At 41.8% G+C, this 22,033-nt stretch overlaps 1 protein-coding gene across 1 annotated transcript in view; it reads right to left on the minus strand.

Annotated features, from left to right (window-relative positions):
• Positions 1 to 9,357, minus strand: part of LOC118366805 (motile sperm domain-containing protein 2-like) — a 29,117-nt gene extending 19,760 nt beyond the window's left edge. Inside the window, exons 1-8 of the mRNA XM_035749496.2 lie at positions 9,115 to 9,357; positions 8,950 to 9,013; positions 7,227 to 7,379; positions 6,374 to 6,460; positions 5,557 to 5,711; positions 3,052 to 3,112; positions 646 to 684; positions 305 to 429 (exon numbers count right to left, since the gene is read on the minus strand). Of these exons, the coding sequence (XP_035605389.1) occupies positions 305 to 429; positions 646 to 684; positions 3,052 to 3,112; positions 5,557 to 5,711; positions 6,374 to 6,460; positions 7,227 to 7,379; positions 8,950 to 9,013; positions 9,115 to 9,147 (717 nt within the window). The 5' untranslated portion in view covers positions 9,148 to 9,357. The remainder of the gene's footprint in view (positions 1 to 304; positions 430 to 645; positions 685 to 3,051; positions 3,113 to 5,556; positions 5,712 to 6,373; positions 6,461 to 7,226; positions 7,380 to 8,949; positions 9,014 to 9,114) is intronic.
• Between the last annotated feature and the right edge of the window lie 12,676 nt (positions 9,358 to 22,033).

Consider the following 22,033-nt stretch of genomic DNA (forward strand, 5'->3'; position numbering starts at 1 on the left):
TACCAACCATTAGTCTCCAGAAGAAATAGATGAATCCAACACGATGTTTAAAAGGGGTTAGAAGTCCAAAACGCACCGGTGTTAAGTGGGACTCATTGGGTTAAGTCAACAATAAATAAATATAAATATTGACTAATCACAGGTTAGTCACATTTTCTCATGACAAGTGAGGGAAGAAATAGAGGCAAAACCTGTCAAATGTTGACATTTGAAAAGGGAATTTATCAGATGATAGTAAGATGAAAATATATGTAGCTATGGCGTCATTGCCATCTTCAGTGAGTTGAATACTGCGGGTACATACCGTTCCACCCATGTGAGGAGGCAGGTATTCAGGGCCAATAAATGTTTGGATCTCATTTTTAGATGCAAACTTGAGCTTGCTGATGGCTTCTGGACCTAACCATGTCCTCACAATCTTCCATGCGGCTAAAAAAACAAAAACACATGTACGAACTTGTAAAATGTTTTTTTTTGGTTATTGTATTGCTAGATATTACTGCACTTTTGGAGGTAGAAACATAAGCATTTCGCTGCACTTGCAAATCTGTGTACGCAATGAATAAACTTTGATTTGAACTACGATGTCCAAATTACGATGATTCCGTATCTGTTGCAAATCGTTTCAATAACTACATGACTCACCATTCAAGATCCATGGCATGTCGACAATGATCATTTTGGCTGAAATGACAAGACCATGACTGAGGGGTGAAATACACTGAGTGTACAAAACATTAAAAACACCTGCTCTTTCCATGACATAGACTGACCAGGTGAATCCAGGTCAAAGCTATCATTCCATATTGATGTCACTTGTTAAATCCTCTTCAATCAATGTAGTTGAAGGGGAGGAGACAGGTTAAAGAAGTACTTTTACACCTTGAGACAATTGAGATATGGATTTGGAATGTGTGCCAACTCGTTTTTACTTCGAATTAGTCCTTTCAGAAGTTTTCCTTGGTAAGCCACTCTTGTGCATGTGTGCCATTCAGAGGGTGAACAAAATATTTAAGTGCCTTTGAACGGGATATTCTGGGTTTCTCCACACTCAACAGTCTCCCGAGTGTATCAAGAATGGTCCACCACCCAAAGAACATCCAGCAAACTTCACACAACTGTAGGAAGCATTGGAGTCAACATGGGCCAGCATCCCTGTAGAACGCTTTTGACACCTTGTAGAGTCCATGCCCGGACAAAATGAGGCTGTTCTGAGGGTAAAAGGGGAGTTGTTGCAACTCAAGGTGTTCCCAACGCTCTGTGTACTCATGTAGCATTGGCTCTAACACAGAATCATATGACGGCATTCCATGTACTTTTGTTTCTTATAATACATTTAATAAAACCCATTTTAAAGAGGATGTGGGTCAATAATAGGAACAATTACATATAGTGGGGCAAAAAAGTATTTAGTCAGCCACCAATTGTGCAAGTTCACCCACTTAAAAAGATGAGAGAGGCCTGTAATTTTCATCGTAGGTACACTTCAACTATGACAGACAAAATGAGGAAAAAAATCCAGAAAATCACATTGTAGGATTTTTAATGAATTTATTTGCAAAATATGGTGGAACATAAGTATTTGGTCACCTACAAACAAACAAGATTTCTGGCTATCACAGACCTGTAACTTCTTCAAAAGGCTCCTCTGTCCTCCACACGTTACCTGTACTAATGGCACCTGTTTGAACTTGTTATCAGTATAAAAGACACCTGTCCACAACCTCAAACAGTCACACTCCAAACTCCACAATGGCCAAGACCAAAGAGCTGTCAAAGGACACCAGAAACAAAATTGTAGACCTGCACCACGCTGGGAAGACTGAATCTGCAATAGGTAAGCAGCTTGGTTTAAAGAAATCAACTGTGGGAGCAATTATAAGGAAATGGAAGACATACAAGACCACTGATAATCTCCCTCGATCTGGGGCTCCACGCAAGATCTCCCCCCGTGGGGTCAAAATGATCACAAGAACGGTGAGCAAAAATCCCAGAACCACACGGGGGGACCTAGTGAATGACCTGCAGAGAGCTGGGACCAAAGTAACAATGCCTACCATCAGTAACACACTACACCGCCAGGGACTCAAATCCTGCAGTGCCAGACGTGTCCCCCTGCTTAAAGCCAGTACATGTCCAGGCCCGTCTGAAGTTTGCTAGAGAGCATTTGGATGATCCAGAAGAAGATTGGGAGAATGTCATATGGTCAGATGAAACCAAAATAGAACTTTTTGGTAAAAACTCAACTCGTCGTGTTTGGAGGACAAAGAATGCTGAGTTGCATCCATACCTATTGTGAAGCATGGGGGTGGAAACATCATGCTTTGGGGCTGTTTTTCTGCAAAGGGACCAGGACGACTGATCCGTGTAAAGGAAAGAATGAATGGGGCCATGTATCATGAGATTTTGAGTGAAAACCTCCTTCCATCAGCAAGGGCATTGAAGATTAAATGTGGCTGGGTCTTTCAGCATGACAATGATCCCAAACACACCGCCCGGGCAACGAAGGAGTGGCTTCTTAAGAAGCATTTCAAGGTCCTGGAGTGGCCTAGCCAGTCTCCAGATCTCAACCCCATAGAAAATCTTTGGAGGGAGTTGAAAGTCCGTGTCTCCCAGCAACAGCCCCAAAACATCACTGCTCTAGAGGAGATCTGCATGGAGGAATGGGCCAAAATACCAGCAACAGTGTGTGAAAACCTTGTGAAGACAGAAAACGTTTGACCTCTGTCATTGCCAACAAAGGGTATATAACAAAGTATTGAGATAAACTTTTGTTATTGACCAAATACTTATTTTCCACCATAATTTGCAAATAAATTCATTAAAAATCCTACAATGTGATTTTCTGGATTTTTTTCTAATTTTGTCTGTCATAGTTGAAGTGTACCTATGATGAAAATTACAGGCCTCTCTCATCTTTTTAAGTGGGAGAACTTGCACAATTGGTGGCTGACTAAATATTTTCCCCCCCCCCACTGTATATGTGTCATACAACGTTTATCAATCAACCTGTGAATGAACTCCATATTGTTTCAAATTTTATATACTTACATAGAAACTTTGGATAATACACTTTGAAGCAATTAATTACATACTTCACAAAATCCATGTCCTGAAAAAAATGAAAGAGAGTATAATTAGGACTCAGAAAGTACAGTACTATATACAGCCTCAAAGCAGGCTTTGACTAGCAAAGACGTTTTATGGCCTTTCAATAGGGAACCCGTTTGCTCAGCCGGAGATATTTACTGCCTCAAGCTAGCTGTGCAATGACCCAATTCATAACCATTTAAACTTTGTCACAAAGCTGAACAAAGCTGTAGTCAATACTTTCAAACACCTTCCCTCAACTCAATCATATTAAATATATTTCTGGGAAAAACGTGTGATACAAAAGTAGTGTGTGTGCAGTGCACACTGCACCCCATGCAACACCACAACTACTTTTACTCTTACTTTGCTCAAATTGGATTATTAACTGTAATCCATTCACAGTATTTTCTGAAACGTTACAGTCTGGTTGTTTACTTTATGATTGCGTAACCTTGATCTTCATAGAAGGTTGAATAAACTTGCTCTACATACAGTATCAAGCCTTGGCTGAGATAACTACAGACAGCTTTGAAATGTTTCCTTTTTGTCTGTGCAAAAGTGTTCTCTAAACCAGGGTTTCCCAAACTAGGTCCTGGGGCCCCCTCTGGGTGCACGTTTTGGTTTTCGCACGAACACTACACAGGTGATTCAAATAACCAACTCATCATCAAGCTTTGATTATTTGAATCAGCTGTGTAGTGCACGTGTAAAAAATAAACATGCTCCAGAGGGCAGGACAGAGTGTTGGAAACCCTGTAAACAACCCAATACTATCTGTCCTGAGGCCTCAAACAAAGACAGAGATGGGTTTTTATACAATCCCACAAGACCAACAGTATCTAAAACATTTCACAGTCAGTTTAATGGATTACAGCTAACCATGAAATGCCTCCTTCATGAGAATTTACTGAGCAGGGCTCTACGCTGACCTTTTTCACAAGGAGCATGTGTGCATCTAAGTAGAAAAATGCATACGCACACAAAGAAATGTAGGAGCACAACGAAAAATGTTTGAGATATTAAAGCTAAAATCCTTAATTTTTCTATGTGCACTGGTTGTCCTAAATTAAAATTCCAGGCCGCACAACATATTTAGGCGCATATTCAAGTATAGTGGTCACACTGTAGACCCCTGCTCAGTCAAAGATACCACACGTTTTCATTACCATAATGGCCATATTATCATCAGACAACAGAACTATCAATATTCTAATCAGACCCTTAGGAAGAGAAGCATATCAGCCTGGCTACATCCTATGCCCTACAGAGACTCATTGCCATGCACTAGACCAATGTTTCTCAACTCTGGTCCTCGGGTACCCCAAACAGTACACAGGTGTGCCTGTCCAGGGTTACAATAAAAATGTGTACTGTTGGGGGCACTTGAGGACCAGGGTTGGGAAACACTGCACCAGATCAATGGTTCCCAACCTTTTTCGGTGTCCCACCTACTGAATGTTGGTCTGCCCAGAGTACCCCTGATTTACCCTCTCATGTGCATTTTACCAGTAGCCCTATGGTCTCATGAGATTTCTCAAGTACTCCCTGTGGATAGGCCAAGTACTGCCAGGGGTCCTAGTATCACTTGTTGGGAACCACTGCACTAGACTCACTAAGAAAGTTAGAGATAACACTAGCCAGGCCTGTTCCAGCCCACACAGTGCCTATTTCAGCAAACTTCATTAAGGTTGCTCCCCAAACTAATCTACTAACACACTAATTTCATATTAGGGTTTCGTGAAGTTATTTATTCTCTCTCTGGCTTGTGTGTATTTTATTAGGGCATTACTCCAAGAGAGAGTTTGGCCAGTGAAGCGAGCTGGCTGACAGAAAGGAGAGTGCCTGCTGGGAAACTCTGATCGAGACAAAGTCAGTATATGAATTAGGCAGTCAGTCGACTTGGAATGACCAAACTAATTTAAAGGTCACTTTCAATGTGTTAAACCATTGAAGAGCATCAATCCCTCCAAGTCCCAGGCTCAAACAGTAAGCAAAATTAGAAAGCTCAACAGGACTTCAATGACACTCATAACCACACACAAACAGACGTAGGCTACTTCTTTTTGAAAATGGGGAAAACATGTTTAATTATGAGGACAGAAATTGATCAATAAAGCCCTCCTTAAATCTATGTAGAGTGGATCAACAGCGACATTGGTATAAATCAGAGCTGTAGCCCTGGTTTGATTCTTCAAACACTATCAAATAGCCTAGTGATTAGAGCATTGGGCCAGTAACTGAAAGGTTGCTTGATCGAATCCCCAAGCTGACAAGGTAAAAATCTGTTGTTCTGCCTCTGAATAAGGCAGTTAACCCCCTTCCCCCCAGTAGGCTGTCATTGTAAATAAGAATTTGTTCTTAACTGACTTGCCTAGCTAAATCAAGGTTACATTTATAATAAGGGAAGGTGACAAATACAAGAAAAGACTACAATCTTAATCAAAAAGGTAAGTGTTCACTTACGATATTGCTGATCCCTGAATCGGCCATGTCAAACACAACAGTGAGTGGCATCCCTGGCTCTCTCTTAGCATAGCGCTCCAGCCAGAAGGCAACATACTTCTTCTTGTCCATGCTGGTCTTTGCATCCTTGGTATGGAGCTTGACTTTGAACCAGACTGAGAACACAGACAAAAGTATTGCATTCAATAACCTCAACATACAGTACCAGTCAAAAGTTTGGACACACCTACTCATTCAAGTTAAAAATGAAAAATGTATTTACTATTTTCTACATCAGATGACCTGGCCTCCACAATCACCTGACCTCAGCCCAATTGAGATGGTTTGGGATGAGTTGGACTGAACAGTGAAGGAAAAGCAGCCAACAAGTGCTCAGCATAAATGGGATCTCCTTCAAGACTGTTGGAAAAGCATTCCAAGTGAAGCTGGTTGAGAGAATGCCAAGAGTGTGCAAAGCTGTCCTCAAGGCAAAGGGTGCCTGCCTACTTTGAAGAAACTAAAATATAAAATATATTTTAATTTGTTGAACACTTTTTTGGTTACTACATGATTCCTTCCATATGTGTTATTTCATAGTTGTGATGTCTTCACTATTATTCTACAATGTAGAAAATAGCAAAAAATAAAAAATAAAACATGGAATGAGTAGGTGTGTCCAAACTTTTGACTGGTACTTTATGTGTTAAACATATTACAAAGCAATAGCTTACAATTTTTGGTAACCTTTTGTAAGGGGTAATACTAGTGTCTGTGAGTAATTATTAGAGAGAAATCAATTATACATATGGTGCAGTATGAGCATCATTAATCAACATACAGAGCTTGTTGCCTTCCTTGTCGTAGCCGTGGAGGAAGACAGCCCCCGTCTCAAACATCCACTTTGGAATGCTGCTCTCAGTGAGGTCTGAAACAAGACAATACATTATCAGCCAACAATATAAAACATAAATCAATAAGAATGTTTTATAACAAGAACAATTATTGGCCAAAATAATTATCATAAAAACCTAAGTAATTCCTAACTCCTCGCCACCATACAAGACCGACAAATCTTGTCAACAAGTGACAATAAGGCATTGTCAATATCGGAAGTTAGGCAATTGGAAGAGATAACGTTTGTAAATCTAATTTCTGCATGACACCGATTTAACAAACTGAATGTTGTCTGGCTAGAAAACCCTGTATTGGTATGAGTAAAATGTAGCAATTTAAAAGTGAAACGTAAGAAAAATAGAGAGGATTGTCTCCATGCGGAACAGATGGAAATATTACCACACAGCACACAATAAGCCTTTATCTGAGAGAAGGTCAAGAATCTATAACACATTGACACACAAAGACAGCTACTGATGAACCATCCCAGTGTGGTGATACTTATAGGCCCAAATAAAACTGCACTGTATAACTTGCCTGTATTTGAATACAGTTAAGATACAAGTTTAGCAGGGAATGAGAATGTGTGCTGTTCCTGTTTTCTACACTCAACCCTAAGCAAGGCCAAAGTCACATGTTATAGGGTTCAAATACAGCCACAGGCTTCTCAGATCGAGATGAATCACTTCAAGAGTGATTAATTGATGACCGACACTTACACCTTCTTCATTCTCTGAAAACAAGTGCACGTGCAGTGGAGTTTTACTAGAGGTTAAATATGTGCCCAGACCGCTCACCATTCAAACTAAATTCTTTCCTCCACAGGAAACTGTCATCAATCATCTTCAGGGCATCGTCCACAGAGTATAGTCTCCATGTCAGATATGCCTCCACCAGAGCATCATCCTTTTGTAGCCTGTCCACATCTCTGGAGTCATATTTGTCAGATTCTGTGAGGGAGAACAGTAAAAAACTTAAATCACTTGACATGAAACTGAATTCCTACTCCAACGTCTGACCTACAACCATAACACCTACAGCACCTATGAGTTTGTTGCTTATAACCTTTTATGACAAGACTCAACCATAGAGTGAAGACAGCACTTAGCCTCCTATACTAAACAAGGCTGCCTTCAGCTACCTCATTTACTAAAATGCTGACATGTATCTACCAATATAAAGATTGTTTAGGAAACAAGTGTTCTTTGAAAGATGGATTGGTCTCTCAACAATGCTTAACAGGGAACTGAAAGGCATACCGACAACGATGAGACAGCCTATAGGTGCCAGGACAACAACCTCTCCCTCAACGTGATCTAGACAAAGGAGATGATTGTGGACTACAGGAAAAAGAGGACCGAGCATTCCCCCCTTCTTATCGACGGGGCTGTAGTGGAGCAGGTCGAAAGCTTAAAGTTCCCTGACGTCCACATCACCAACAAACTAACATGGTCCAAGCACACCAAGACAGTTGTGAAGAAGACACGACAACACCTTTTCCCCCTCATGAGACTGAAAAGATTTGGCATGGGTCCTCAGATCCTCAAAATGTTTTACAGCTGCACCATCGAGAGCATCCTGACGGGTTGCATTACTGCCTGGTATGGCAACTGCTCGGCCTCCGACCACAAGGCACTACAGAGGGTAGTGAGTATGACCCAGTACATCACCGGGACCAAGCTTCCTGCCATTCAGGACCTTTATACCTGGCGGTGTCAGAGGAAGGCCCTAAAAATGGTCAAATACTCCATCCACCCTAGTCATAGACTGTTCTCTCTGCTACCGCACGGCAAGCGATACCGGAGCACCAAGTTTAGGTACAAGAGGCTCCTAAATAGCTTCTACCCCCAAGCCATAAGACTCCTTCCTGAACAGTTAATCAAATGGCTACCCAGACTATTTGCATGGCCCCCCCTCTGGAACACTGCTGCTACTCTCTGTTATTAGTGCCCACATTAACATTGACTCTGTACCGGTACCCCCTGCTATTGTTATTTACTGCTGCTCTTTAATTATTTGTTATTCTTATCTCGTACCTTTTTGGGGGGGGGGGGTAAGCATTTCACTGTAAGGTCTACTACACCTGTTGTATTCTGCGCATGTGACAAATAAAATTAGATTTGATATTGTATGGCTTGAGGTCACACCTCAAGTAGGCTACTCAATATAACTGTATTTTCTATTACAAAAAACGAGTTTAGATCATAATTATGGTGTTAATACAGACATATGTCATGTCACTGCCAGTAGCCAAACTAATAATCATTACTCATCCATGAATTAATGTATCAGAACAATCTGTCAAACAACTGACTGGTAAAAGCAGCTGATGATAATGTGTTGCGCTAGCTAAGTAAAATAGCTAGATGGATGAAATGCAATCGAACAGCACATGACATCTGGCTTTTAGCTAACAGCTAGCTAGGAGCGAATGTTAATTAGCTAGAATATGGGGGTCTTGTTGTAAAAATACATGTTGTTACCTAACTAACGATAGTTAGCCTGTTAGCATGAATTTACCTTGTCTTTGGACATACACATTGTTGAACTTCTGTCTCGTCTCCACAATCTTCTTCTCAATGTCCTGTTGTACAGAAAGATCAGTTAGACATGTGTAATGAATGCATTACAAATGGCCTGGCAAAATATACGTATTATTGCAAGAAAAATGAAATGGTAAGCTACCTGCTCTGGTTCAAACTTCCCAACTTCCGCCATGTTCAAGTGACTCTGCTGTTCTGGCTAGAATGGGTATATTGAAGTTGAGGAATAAATCAGTTCTGGCGTATGAAACTGTTGCCCGTGTATTGCCATTTTAGCTCTTGGCTAGATCATCAAAGTGATACCTAAAAAATAAGACCATTCAATCAAATGTAAAGAATATTTAATGGATTATTTAATTATTTCTCAACGTAAGCATTGATGACAACAATATGTATTGTACATTTGTCTGTTGCCGGAGACAATACTGACTTAACCCACAATGCAACGTTTCTTACTTCATTTGCGTTATGTGCTGCCCCGGATACACGGATGAGCGGCCAATACTGAGCAAAAGTAGTTGCATATCGGATTTAAAGCCTTGTATGATACTTATATTAGCGTATAACTTTTTTTTAAATATCATATTTATAGCTTTATAACAATTTAAACGTATATGAACCAGTTTGGATGTAGCCCATCAAAATCACTCAACGTCTTCCACGCGAGCGACATGAATCGAGCGCACCCAGTCTTCTGGCGAGATGTTTTGACTTTCGTGTAGTGATGTTTGATAGATTCATATTCGAGAAACTGTTGCCCAATAACTCTGATAGATAAGTATTCGGCAAACTATTGCCCATTACCTATGTATGTGTAAGTAAGCATCATCTGTTATAATTTGTATAACTAAATCATGTATGCATGTATGTATTATGTAACGTTAGTTAACGTCAGCAGCTGCGTAGTTCAGCCTTGGTTCACGTGCTACTCTATACCAGGAAACTCGGAAATGTTCAACTTGCTAAATGGTTGTTCTGAAGAGTGATCAGATGAATTGCAAATAATTGCAAAGTTCCTCTTTGCCATGCAAATGAACTAAATCCCCCAAAACATTTCCACTGCATTTCAGCCCTGCCACAAAAGGACCAGCTGACATCATATCAGTGATTCTCTCGTTAATTAGCACAGGTGTGACTGTTGACGAGGACAAGGCTGGAGATCACTCTGTCATGCTGATTGTATTCGAATAACAGACTGGAAGCTTCAAAAGCAGGGTGATGCTTGGAATCATTGTTCCAAGCAAGAAACCCAGCCCAGTCACGGACCAGGATGTCTTGCTCCCAGGCAGACTAAATAACTTTTTTGCCCGCTTTGAGGACAATACAGTGCCACTGACACGGCCTGCAACGAAAACATGCGGTCTCTCCTTCACTGCAGCCGAGGTGAGTAAGACATTTAAACGTGTTAACCCTCGCAAGGCTGCAGGCCCAGACGGCATCCCCAGCCGCGCCCTCAGAGCATGCGCAAACCAGCTGGCCGGTGTGTTTACGGACATATTCAATCAATCCCTATACCAGTCTGCTGTTCCCACATGCTTCAAGAGGGCCACCATTGTTCCTGTTCCCAAGAAAGCTAAGGTAACTGAGCTAAACGACTACCGCCCGTAGCACTCACTTCCGTCATCATGAAGTGCTTTGAGAGACTAGTCAAGGACCATATCACCTCCACCCTACCTGACACCCTAGACCCACTCCAATTTGCTTACCGCCCAAATAGGTCCACAGACGATGCAATCTCAACCACACTGTACACTGCCCTAACCCATCTGGACAAGAGGAATACCTATGTGAGAATGCTGTTCATTGTCTACAGCTCGGCATTCAACACCATAGTACCCTCCAAGCTCGTCATCAAGCTCGAGACCCTGGGTCTCGACCCCGCCCTGTGCAACTGGGTACTGGACTTCCTGACGGGCCGCCCCCAGGTGGTGAGGGTAGGCAACAACATCTCCTCCCCGCTGATCCTCAACACGGGGGCCCCACAAAGGTGCGTTCTGAGCCCTCTCCTGTACTCCCTGTTCACCCACGACTGCGTGGCCACGCACGCCTCCAACTCAATCATCAAGTTTGCGGACGACACAACAGTGGTAGGCTTGATTACCAACAACGACGAGATGGCCTACAGGGAGGAGGTGAGGGCCCTCGGAGTGTGGTGTCAGGAAAATAACCTCACACTCAACGTCAACAAAACTAAGGAGATGATTGTGGACTTCAGGAAACAGCAGAGGGAACACCCCCCTATCCACATCGATGGAACAGTACTGGAGAGGGTAGCAAGTTTTAAGTTCCTCGGCATACACATCACAGACAAACTGAATTGGTCCACTCACACTGACAGCGTCGTGAAGAAGGCGCAGCAGCGCCTCTTCAACCTCAGGAGGCTGAAGAAATTTGGCTTGTCACCAAAAGCACTCACAAACTTCTACAGATGCACAATCGAGAGCATCCTGGCGGGCTGTATCACCGCCTGGTACGGCAACTGCTCCGCCCTCAACCGTAAGGCTCTCCAGAGGGTAGTGAGGTCTGCACAACGCATCACCGGGGGCAAACTACCTGCCCTCCAGGACACCTACACCACCCGATGTTACAGGAAGGCCATAAAGATCATCAAGGACATCAACCACCCAAACCACTGCCTGTTCACCCCGCTATCATCCAGAAGGCGAGGTCAGTACAGGTGCATCAAAGCTGGGACCGAGAGACTGAAAAACAGCTTCTATCTCAAGGCCATCAGACTGTTAAACAGCCACCACTAACATTGAGTGGCTGCTGCCAACACACTGTCATTGACACTGACCCAACTCCAGCCACTTTAATAATGGGAATTGGTGGGAAATGATGTAAATATATCACTAGCCACTTTAAACAATGCTACCTTATATAATGTTACTTACCCTACATTATTCATCTCATATGCATACGTATATACTGTACTCTACATCATCGACTGCATCCTTATGTAATACATGTATCACTAGCCACTTTAACTGCCACTTTGTTTACTTTGTCTACATACTCATCTCATATGTATATACTGTACTCGATACCATCTACTGTATGCTGCTCTGTACCATCACTCATTCATATATCCTTATGAACATATTCTTTATCCCCTTACACTGTGTATAAGACAGTAGTTTTGGAATTGTTAGTTAGATTACTTGCTGGTTATCACTGCATTGTCGGAACTAGAAGCACAAGCATTTCGCTACACTCGCATTAACATCTGCTAACCATGTGTATGTGACAAATAAAATTTGATTTGATTTTAATTCCTCTGTCAATCCTGGTTACCTTTAAGGAAACAGGTGCCGTCATCATTGCTTGACACAAAAAGGGCTTCACAGGCAAGGATATTGCTGCCAGTAAGAATGCACCTAAATCAACCATTTATTGGATCATCAAGAACTTCAAGGAGAGCGGTTCAATTGTTGTGAAAAAGGCTTCAGGGAGCCCAAGAAAGACCAGCAACCTCCAGGACCGTCTCCTAAATTTGATTCAGCTGCGGGATCGGGGCACCACCCGTACAGAGCTTGCTCGGGAATGGCAGCAGGCAGGTGTGAGTGCATCTGCACGCACAGTGAGTTGAAGACTTTTGGAGGATGGCCAGGTGTCAAGAAGGGCAGCAAAGAAGTCACTTCTCTCCAGGAAAAACATCAGGGACAGACTGATATTCTGCAAAAGGTACAGGGATTGGACTGCTGAGGACTGGGGTAAAGTCGTTTTCTCTGATGAATCCATTTTCCGATTGTTTGGGGCATCCGAAAAAAAGTCAGGAGAAGACAAGGTGAGCGCTACCATCAGTCCTGTGTCATGCCAACAGTAAAGCATCCTGAAACCATTCATGTGTGGGGTTGCTTCTCAGCCAAGGGAGTGGGCTCACTCACAATTTTGCCTAAGAACACAGCCATGAATAAAGAATGGTACCAACACATCCTCTGAGAGCAACTTCTCCCAAACATCCAGGAACAGTTTCGTGACGAACAATGCCTTTTCCAGCATGATGAAGCACCTTACCCATAAGGCAAAAGTGATAACTAAGTGGTTCGGGAAACAAAACATCGATATTTTGGGTCCATGGCCAGGAAACTCCCCAGACCTTAATCCCATTGAGAACTTGTGGTCAATCCTCAAGAGGCGGATGGACAAACAAAAACCCACAAATTCTGACAAACTCACAGCATTGATTATGCAAGAATGGGCTGCCATCAGTCAGGATGTGGCCCAGAAGTTAATTGACAGCATGCCAGGGCAGATTGCAGAGGTCTTGAAAAAGAAGGGTCAACACTGCAAATATTGACTCTTTGCATCAACTTCATATAATTGTCAATAAAAGCCTTTGACACTTATGAAATGCTTATAATTATACTTCAATATTCCATAGTAACATCTGACAAAAATATCTAAAGACACTGATGCAGCAAACTTCGTGAAAATGTATATTTGTGCCATTCTCAAAACTATTGGCCATGACTGTACAACCTTTAACAAGTCGAACATTTCCAGGTTTCCTTGTTCTGACTATCACTTGAACGCGGCAATAATACCACAATGACACAAGACTGTCCCAGCCAACACATGAAACTACTTTCCTTCGGTGGTGACATTCTCACATTTCAATACTAACGCTCCATTCCCAGAGATGGCGAAAGTTGAAGAGGATCAGAACTGGCTTTCAGCAGACTGACATTTCAATGGATGGCTGCACCTTCTCAAACGGGAATGGTGGTAATATGGCTGTTATCAACAGAAAGAGTTAATCAGATGTTGATATGGTGGCATGCATCTTTGCCCTACATGTGGGAAACAGTGACTTCACCATGCATTTTACTGATAAGTAGGGGGATGTGTTCAAGTACAGGCTTCTCACTCTGAGCAGGTCAAATAGATAAGAGCCACATATGGAGTTTAATCTACCATACCGGATTAAAGGAAATGTTACTGTCTTGAAGGGCCCTAGTGTAATATGGAGCCATGAAGGTGTTGTCTTTTACATTTCTCTACAAGCAGGTGAAGTTAGACAAATGCCTATCAAGCTCGCTCTGAATTTTATTGGTGAGGATACCCTCAACAAAAGGAAAATATTCATACTAGATTCCCAAACACTATCCAAAGAATGCCTGAATGATCAATTGGACTCCGGGGAGGAGCAAAACCCTGGGGTATTTTGTAGAGGAAGGACAAGTATTTAACGGTGCTCTGATCTTAACTCATGCCTACAGTTCCATCACACCGTGTAGATTTGGGATCTCAGCTGAAGAGGTGAACAGTGTGTCAACTGGTGGCAGCGACCAGTAAAAACCAGTTGCTCTATTTGAAAGGTATGCCAGGTTTCCTTTTGAAGAAACTCACCACATTCAGATGGTCAACACTGGACAGAATGGATGTCTGTTTGCCATCTCTTTCAACCATGTGCAGTCTGTGCAGTATGGAAAGACACATTTCAGGTATTGGAATGCTATTTTGTGAGATCATCATGCTCATTGCTTACTGTGTAAAACTGTATAATTGTCATGGCCCTGCTCTGTCCCCCTCGGGGAGTATCATGCTGGTTGGGTGTGAGCTCCCTCCGTGAGGATGACGTTGTGGACTGTGGAACAGATCAGATACTGCTGGTCTTTGGAAGCCAGTGCCCTACTGTGGGTCCAGTGGATCAATACCTCATCACAGATCTCTGCGGGACAACCTATTCTGAGAGACGCTGTACTTTTCTGCTCTTCTTTACCAGTCTTATAACACCCTACTTATAACCCAGTTCTGATGTGTGAAGATTGTTGTATGTTTCAGCATGGACATGAGAGCGGTGAAGGACGGACCATATCTGACACAGCTCAAGAGAACTAACTCCTAACTGTCAAAACTCTACAGGACAGACTACAGGTATATTGTTACATTAAAGAGAGCAGCATCAAAGCTGTTATTAGTATTTGGGTACAGTTATTAAACGGTTGTAATGTTTGGAGTCTATTGTCCAGATGCAAGGATATTCCCGTTTATCCAACATGTTGTTGTTGATACCCCCCCTGATGTGTTTCTATAGAGGGGTCTGACCTTGCTCCGGGTTCTTCAGAGAGATGTAAGGGTAAAAGAGAGGATTCTACGCCAGTCAGTCCAAGCCCTTACAGAAGAGGTCTCAGGAAGAGAACACATTCTCACCCAGACAGAGCAGGTGATTGTCAATCGCAGAGTCATGCTTATCTTTCTTACATTGTCATGATCTTTCTTACTATTCAATATATGCCATTTAGATGTACAGTTGAAGACGGAAATTTGCATACACTTAGGTTGGAGTCATTAAAACTCGTTTTTCAACCACTCCACAAATTTCTTGTGAACAAACTATAGCTTTGGCATGTTGTTTAGGACATCTACTTTTTGCATGACACAAGTCATTTTTCCAACAATTGTTTACAGACAGATTATTTCACTTATAATTCACTGTATCACAATCCCAGTGGGTCAGAAGTTTACAGACACTAAGTTGACTGTGCCTTTAAACAGCTTGGAAAAGTCCAGAAAATTATGTCATGATTTTAGAAGCTTCTGATAGGCTAATTGACATCATTTGAGTCAATTGGAGGTGTACCTGTGTACGTATTTCAGGGCCTACCTTCAAACTCAGTGCCTCTTTGCTTGACATCATGGGAAAATCAAAAGAAATCAGCCAAGACCTCAGAAAAAAATTGTAGATCTCCACAAGTCTGGTTCATCCTTGGGAGCAATTTCCAAACGTTCATCTGTACAAACAATAGTACGCAAATATAAACACCATGGGACCATGCAGCCATCATACCGCTCAGGAAGGAGATGCATTCTGTCTCCTAGAGATGAACGTACTTTGGTGCGAAAAGTGCAAATCAATCCCAGAACAACAGTGAAGGACCTTGTGAAGATGCTGGAGGAAACAGGTACAAAATTATCTATATCCACAGTAAAATGTGTCCTATATCGACATAACCTGAAAGGCCGCTCAGCAAGGAAGTCCACTGCTCTAAGAACGCCATAAAAAAAAGTCAGCCTATGGTTTGCAACTGCACATGGGGACAAAGATTGTACGTTTTGGAGGAATGTCCTTTGGTCTGATGAAACAAAAAATAGAACTGTTTGGCCATAATGACCATCGTTATGTTTGGAGGAAAAAGGGGGATGCTTGCAAGCCGAAGAACAGCATCCCAACAGTGAAGCATGGGGGAGGGGGGGGGGCAGCATCATGTTGTGAGGGTGCTTTGCTGCAGGGGGGACAGGTACACTTCACAAAATAGATGGCATCATGAGGGAGGGAAATTATGTGGATATATTGAAGCAACATCTCAAGACATCAGTCAGGAAGTTAAATCTTGGCCGCAAATGGGTCTTCCAAATGGACAATGACCTCAACCATACTTCCAAAGTTTTGGCAAAATGTCTTAAGGACAACAAAGTCAAGGTATTGGAGTGGCCATCACAAAGCCCTGACCTCAATCCCATAGAACATTTGTGGTCAGAACTGAAAAAGCTTGTGTGAGCAAGGAGGCCTACAAACCTGTCTCAGTTACACCAGCTCTGTCAGGAGGAATGGGCCAACATTCACCAAATGTATTGTGGGAAGCTTGTGGAAAGCTACCCAAAACGTTTGAGTCAAGTGAAACAATTTAATGGCAATGCTACCGAATACTAATTGAGTGTATGTAAACTTCTGACCCACTGGGAATGTGATGAAAGAAATACAAGCTGAAATAAATCATTCTCTCTACTATTATTCTGACATTTCAAAATCTTAAAATTAAGTGGTGATCCTAACTGACCTAAGACAGGGAATTGTTACTAGGATTAAATGTCAGGAATTGTGAAAAACTGAGTTTAAATGTATTTGGCTAAGGTGTATGTATAATTCCGACTTCAACTGTAAGGAACTGTTATCATATTGGTGTTGATGGTAGTGTCTGATCCTCGAACAGGAAGGACTTGTTTCTCTATGGGATGAGGATGACAAGTCAGAGGATGAGGCAACAGATGAGAAGATGCAGGTTATACCTTCAATTAGGGCCATTGCGATGACCGTATTACCCCCTCAAATTCCAGGTGACCGTTTAGTCGTGGTAATTAGGCTTTCCAATCTCTGATGCTAGGATAGGATAAGTAATCCTTCTCACCCCCCCCCCCCCTTTAAGATTTAGATGCACTATTGTAAAGTGACTATTCTACTGGATGTCATAAGGTGAATGCACCAATTTGTAAGTCGCTCTGGATAAGAGCGTCTGCTAAATGACTTAAATGTAAATGTAAATGATGCTGCTGCTGGTCATTATTAGCCTACCAAACTTGCTAACTGCCTGGTACTCAACACTCTATTGTCCCTCTAATCACTCTGACATTAATGCAAATGTGGTTGAAAAACTAGTCAAACACTTCATGTGCTCGTGTTGTGCAACATTTCTATAGGCAATGCATTTGCGTGAGAAAACAGGGTGATGGCCTCTACTAGAACGAGGAGGATCCCATCAGCTTTCTATAGACTAAGCCTACTATATTTATTTCTCAACTTTCCTAATATTAATGACATTGTTTATCTTTACAACAGGAGTATAGCCCACTAAAATGAACCACAGGGAAAGCATCCTCCATTCTCTATTTATGTGCATAGATGACATGTATTTTTTCCCGCTGCCCTGTTTCGAGACAGGTGCATGATAATGGTCACACATATTATTTAGCTTATGTAAATATTAAATCAAGAATAGTCTGATGGGTGACAATATTAGCCTATCACTTGTGAATTATATATTATCACTTGTGAGTTATTATTCGTTTTTATTTATTTATTTCACCTTAATTTAACCAGGTAGGCTAGGTGTGAACAAATTCTCATTTACAACTGTGACCTGGCCAAGATTAAGCAAAGCAGTGCGACACAAACAACAACACAGAGTTACACATGGAAGTAATAAAACATACAGTCAATAACACAATAGAGAAAAAAGGATACAGTGCCTTGCGAAAGTATTCGGCCCCCTTGAACTTTGCGACCTTTTGCCACATTTCAGGCTTCAAACATAAAGATATAAAACTGGATTTTTTTGTGAAGAATCAATAACAAGTGGGACACAATCATGAAGTGGAATGACATTTATTTGATATTTCAAACTTTTTTAATAAATTAAAAACTGAAAAATTGGGCGTGCAAAATTATTCAGCCCCCTTAAGTTAATACTTTATAGCGCCACCTTTTGCTGCGATTACAGCTGTAAGTCGCTTGGGGTATGTCTCTATCAGTTTTGCACATCGAGAGACTGAAATCTTTCCCCATTCCTCCTTGCAAAACAGCTCGAGCTCAGTGAGGTTGGATGGAGAGCATTTGTGAACAGCAGTTTTCAGTTCTTTCCACAGATTCTCGATTGGATTCAGGTCTGGACTTTGACTTGGCCATTCTAACACCTGGATATGTTTATTTTTGAACCACTTTCGCAAGGCACTGTATATACAGTGTGTGCAAATGAGGTAAGATAAGGGAGGTAAGGCAATGAATAGGTCATAGTGGCGAAATAATTACAATTTAGCAATTAAATGCTGGAGTGATAGAGACTGGAGTAATAGATGTGCAGAAGATGAATGTGCAAGTAGAGATACTGGGTTGCAAAGGAGCAAAAATAAATAAATAACACTATGGGGATGAGGTAGTTGGATGGGCTATTTACAGATGGGCTATGTACAGGTGCAGTGATCTGTGAGCTGCTCAGACAGCTGGTGCTTAAAGCTAGTGAGGAAGATATGGGTCTCCAGCTTCAGTGATTTTTGCAATTCGTTCCAGTCATTGGCAGCAGAGAACTGGAAGGAAAGGCGGCCAAAGTAGGAATTGGCTTTGGGGTGACCAGTGAAATATGTACCTGCTGGAGCGCGGGCTACAGGTGGGTGCTGCTATGGTGACCAGTGAGCTGAGATGAGGTGGGGCTGTACCTAGCAAAGACTTATAAATGACCTGGAGCCAGTGGGTTTGGCGACTAATATGAAGCGAGGGCCAGCCAACGAGAGCATACAGATCGCAGTGGTGGGTAGTATATGGGGCTTTGGTGACAAAATGGATGGCACTGTGATAGACTGCATCCAATTTGCTGAGTAGAGTGTTGGAGGCTATTTTGTAAATGATATCGCCGAAGTCAAGGATTGGTAGGATAGTCAGTTTTACGAGGGTATGTTTGGCAGTATGAGTGAAGGATACTTTGTTGTGAAATAGGAAACCGATACTAGATTTACGTTTGGATTGGAGATGCTTAATGTGAGTCTGGAAGGAGAGTTTACAGTCTAACCAGACACCTAGGTATTTGTAGATGTCCACATATTCTAAGTCAGAACCGTCCAGAGTAGTGATGCTGGACTCGCGGGCAGGTGCTGGTAGCGATCGGATGAAGAGTTGCATAGGGGTTGCATAGGGGTTGCAACATTTTCGTCTGATCATTTTAGAAAGAGAGGGTCCAGATTGTCTAGTCCTGCTGATTTGTAGGGGTCCAGATTTTGCAGCTCTTTCAGAACATCAGCCATCTGGATTTGGGTAAAGGAGAAATGGGGAGGCTTGGGCGAGTTGCTGTGGGGGGTGCAGGGCTATAAGGGTGGCCAGGTGGAAAGCATGGCCAGCCGTTGAAAAATGCTTATTGAAATTCTCAATTATCGTGGATTTATCGGTGGTGACAGTGTTTCCTAGCCTCAGTGCAGTGGGCAAGTGGGAGGAGGTGCTCTTATTCTCCATGGACTTTACAGTGTCCCAGAACTTTTTGGAATTTGTGCTGCAGGCACAATGATGAATGATGCCCAGCATAAGAAACTGCCTTTTTTTTGCGACATTTTCTGATCGTAGTTGCACACCTCATGTAGCCTAGACCATAGGCCTACATGTTTTGGTAAGGTTTGTATCACAACTAAAGAGGCCAAATAACTTATTAAAATTAAGCACATTAATCCGCTTTACAAGGGTTTTAGAGCCTAACTGGCATACAAAACCTGCTTGTGAGTTTCAAGTTTGGGGAATATAATTTTCACCATAAAAATGCACCTTTATAATAAAAGCATTACATGCATAATCACATTTGCGGTCACTTTTGATAATGGTGTTTTCTTGCTAATGGAACATTCACGCTTATAGCCTACTGCCATGTGCACATTGCTGCGTGAAGAAATAGCCTAATAGTTTATCAACATGTTAAGCTAAACTTTCTGATCTGTTGCGTCATCCACATTTTTTTTAATGCTAGTGTTTGTATTAATTTGGGATCTATTGCACCCCACAAGTGTCCCAGACTTTGTTTGGAATATTTATTTATTGCACAGAATAGATCGACTTTTGTACTATGGGGGATGGTAGATTGACATAGGCTAGTGCTTTTGCTGTTTATTAGGCCTACTCATCTTGTTGGCTGACACAAAGTAAATGTGGACAGTTCTTCCAATATCTTCAATATGCACCTCAAAATTGGATAAGGACGCGTGCTGTTGTATCTCCGAATTGTCTGTCTTCACTTGTAGCCTTTGAGAAAGACCCTATCACGTGATGGAGAGACATATGAGGGAGAGGCGCTTCGGATTGCGCAGCACTCAGGGAGAAGGGCACAACACAGCACTCTGGGCTTGGATTTTTTTAGAGTGCATTACGGCCACAAAGGGAATGCCGCCATGAAATTTGAGGCATTATCAAGTGCTTGTCAAATTGTGAATGAGGCAATTGAAGTGTGTACAGCCTGTGCAAAAAAAACTAATTAGAGCTCATGCCTTTCAAGCAACTTGTTTTCAAATCATCTTTAGTCTCATCATGTAGCCATACAATGTACAAAAAATGTACAAAAAATGTACAAAACATATAGCCCAATGTTTATAGACCAACTAAAGTTACATGAATAACTCTAAATTAAGCATATAGGAGTACCTCTTTCTTTGTTAATAACCACTCAACACAGAATAGCCACATGTGCACACTCCCTCAAATCGTTTGGAGAAAATATTTATATTTTTTTCAGCTTTGTACAATTGTATTCTTCATACTGTAAAATAATATAAAATAATGCCAAATGCTAAATGTACTAGTGTAGCCCACATTAATTTGGCATAGCCACATCAGACCTAACATAAGGACAACTCAGAGTATACTATTCTTCTGAAATAGACTGCTTTTTCTTTATATCATGCTTCTTTAGAACTGTCTAAAATAAATACTGGATTTATTGTGAAGGTGTAGGCGATTACATGTATTTATTAGACTTTTTAAATGTAGATGTTCCAAAGGTCTGCATCAGTGGCTTGTAGGCTGTGTGTGGAAGCCAGGAAATATCTTGTTTTCCTCAGTTATGCTTCATTTTTATTTAACCTTTATTTAACAAGGCAAGTCAGTTAAGAACATATTCTTATTTATAATTATTGCCTAGAAATAGTGGGTTAACTGCCATACTCAAGGTACAAATCTGTTGTTCTGCCCCTTTCAGCCTAGGGATTTGATCAGCCAACCTTTTGGTTACTGGCCCAACACTAACCACTAGGCTACCTGCCGCCTCCAGTAGCGAATAGTATTGAATTGTAACGCTTCAAATATTCATGATATCTTGTTAATGTTATGGAGCTGTGTGGCATGTCAATGGTAATGATAGTGGCAGTGTTAATATAATGATTGTATGTGTTAATGGGGTTCAGTCAACCGTGGTTCCTGCCTGGTGAACGCCACTTACCAGCTGTTAGATCCCACAACTGGTGTCTGACCAGATTTCTTAATCTACCAACGAGAGCAGTTCCCCAAACCAAAAGCCAGAAAAAAAAGCCTGAATACTAATCTTCAAAACCACTCACTTAAATCACACCTGAAAGAGAATGTTTCCCCTCCGGACATTTGTCTCAACATCACGACTTTGATCATTGCATTGATGAGGATATATAGCAAACAAACCTAACATCAAACGCTGTTTATCCCTGTGAAGTGCTCTCAAAGCAAGACGTCAATAATATCTCACCTTCCACAGCCTAAAGTGTAGAAGAGCTACTGTTAAGCGCCAGTCTCTCAGGCGATAACTACAGGCTTTCTGAGAAATTACTCCACAGCAGCCACATGC

This window comes from Oncorhynchus keta, chromosome 34 (assembly GCF_023373465.1).
Source record: "Oncorhynchus keta strain PuntledgeMale-10-30-2019 chromosome 34, Oket_V2, whole genome shotgun sequence".
Lineage (NCBI taxonomy): Eukaryota > Metazoa > Chordata > Actinopteri > Salmoniformes > Salmonidae > Oncorhynchus > Oncorhynchus keta.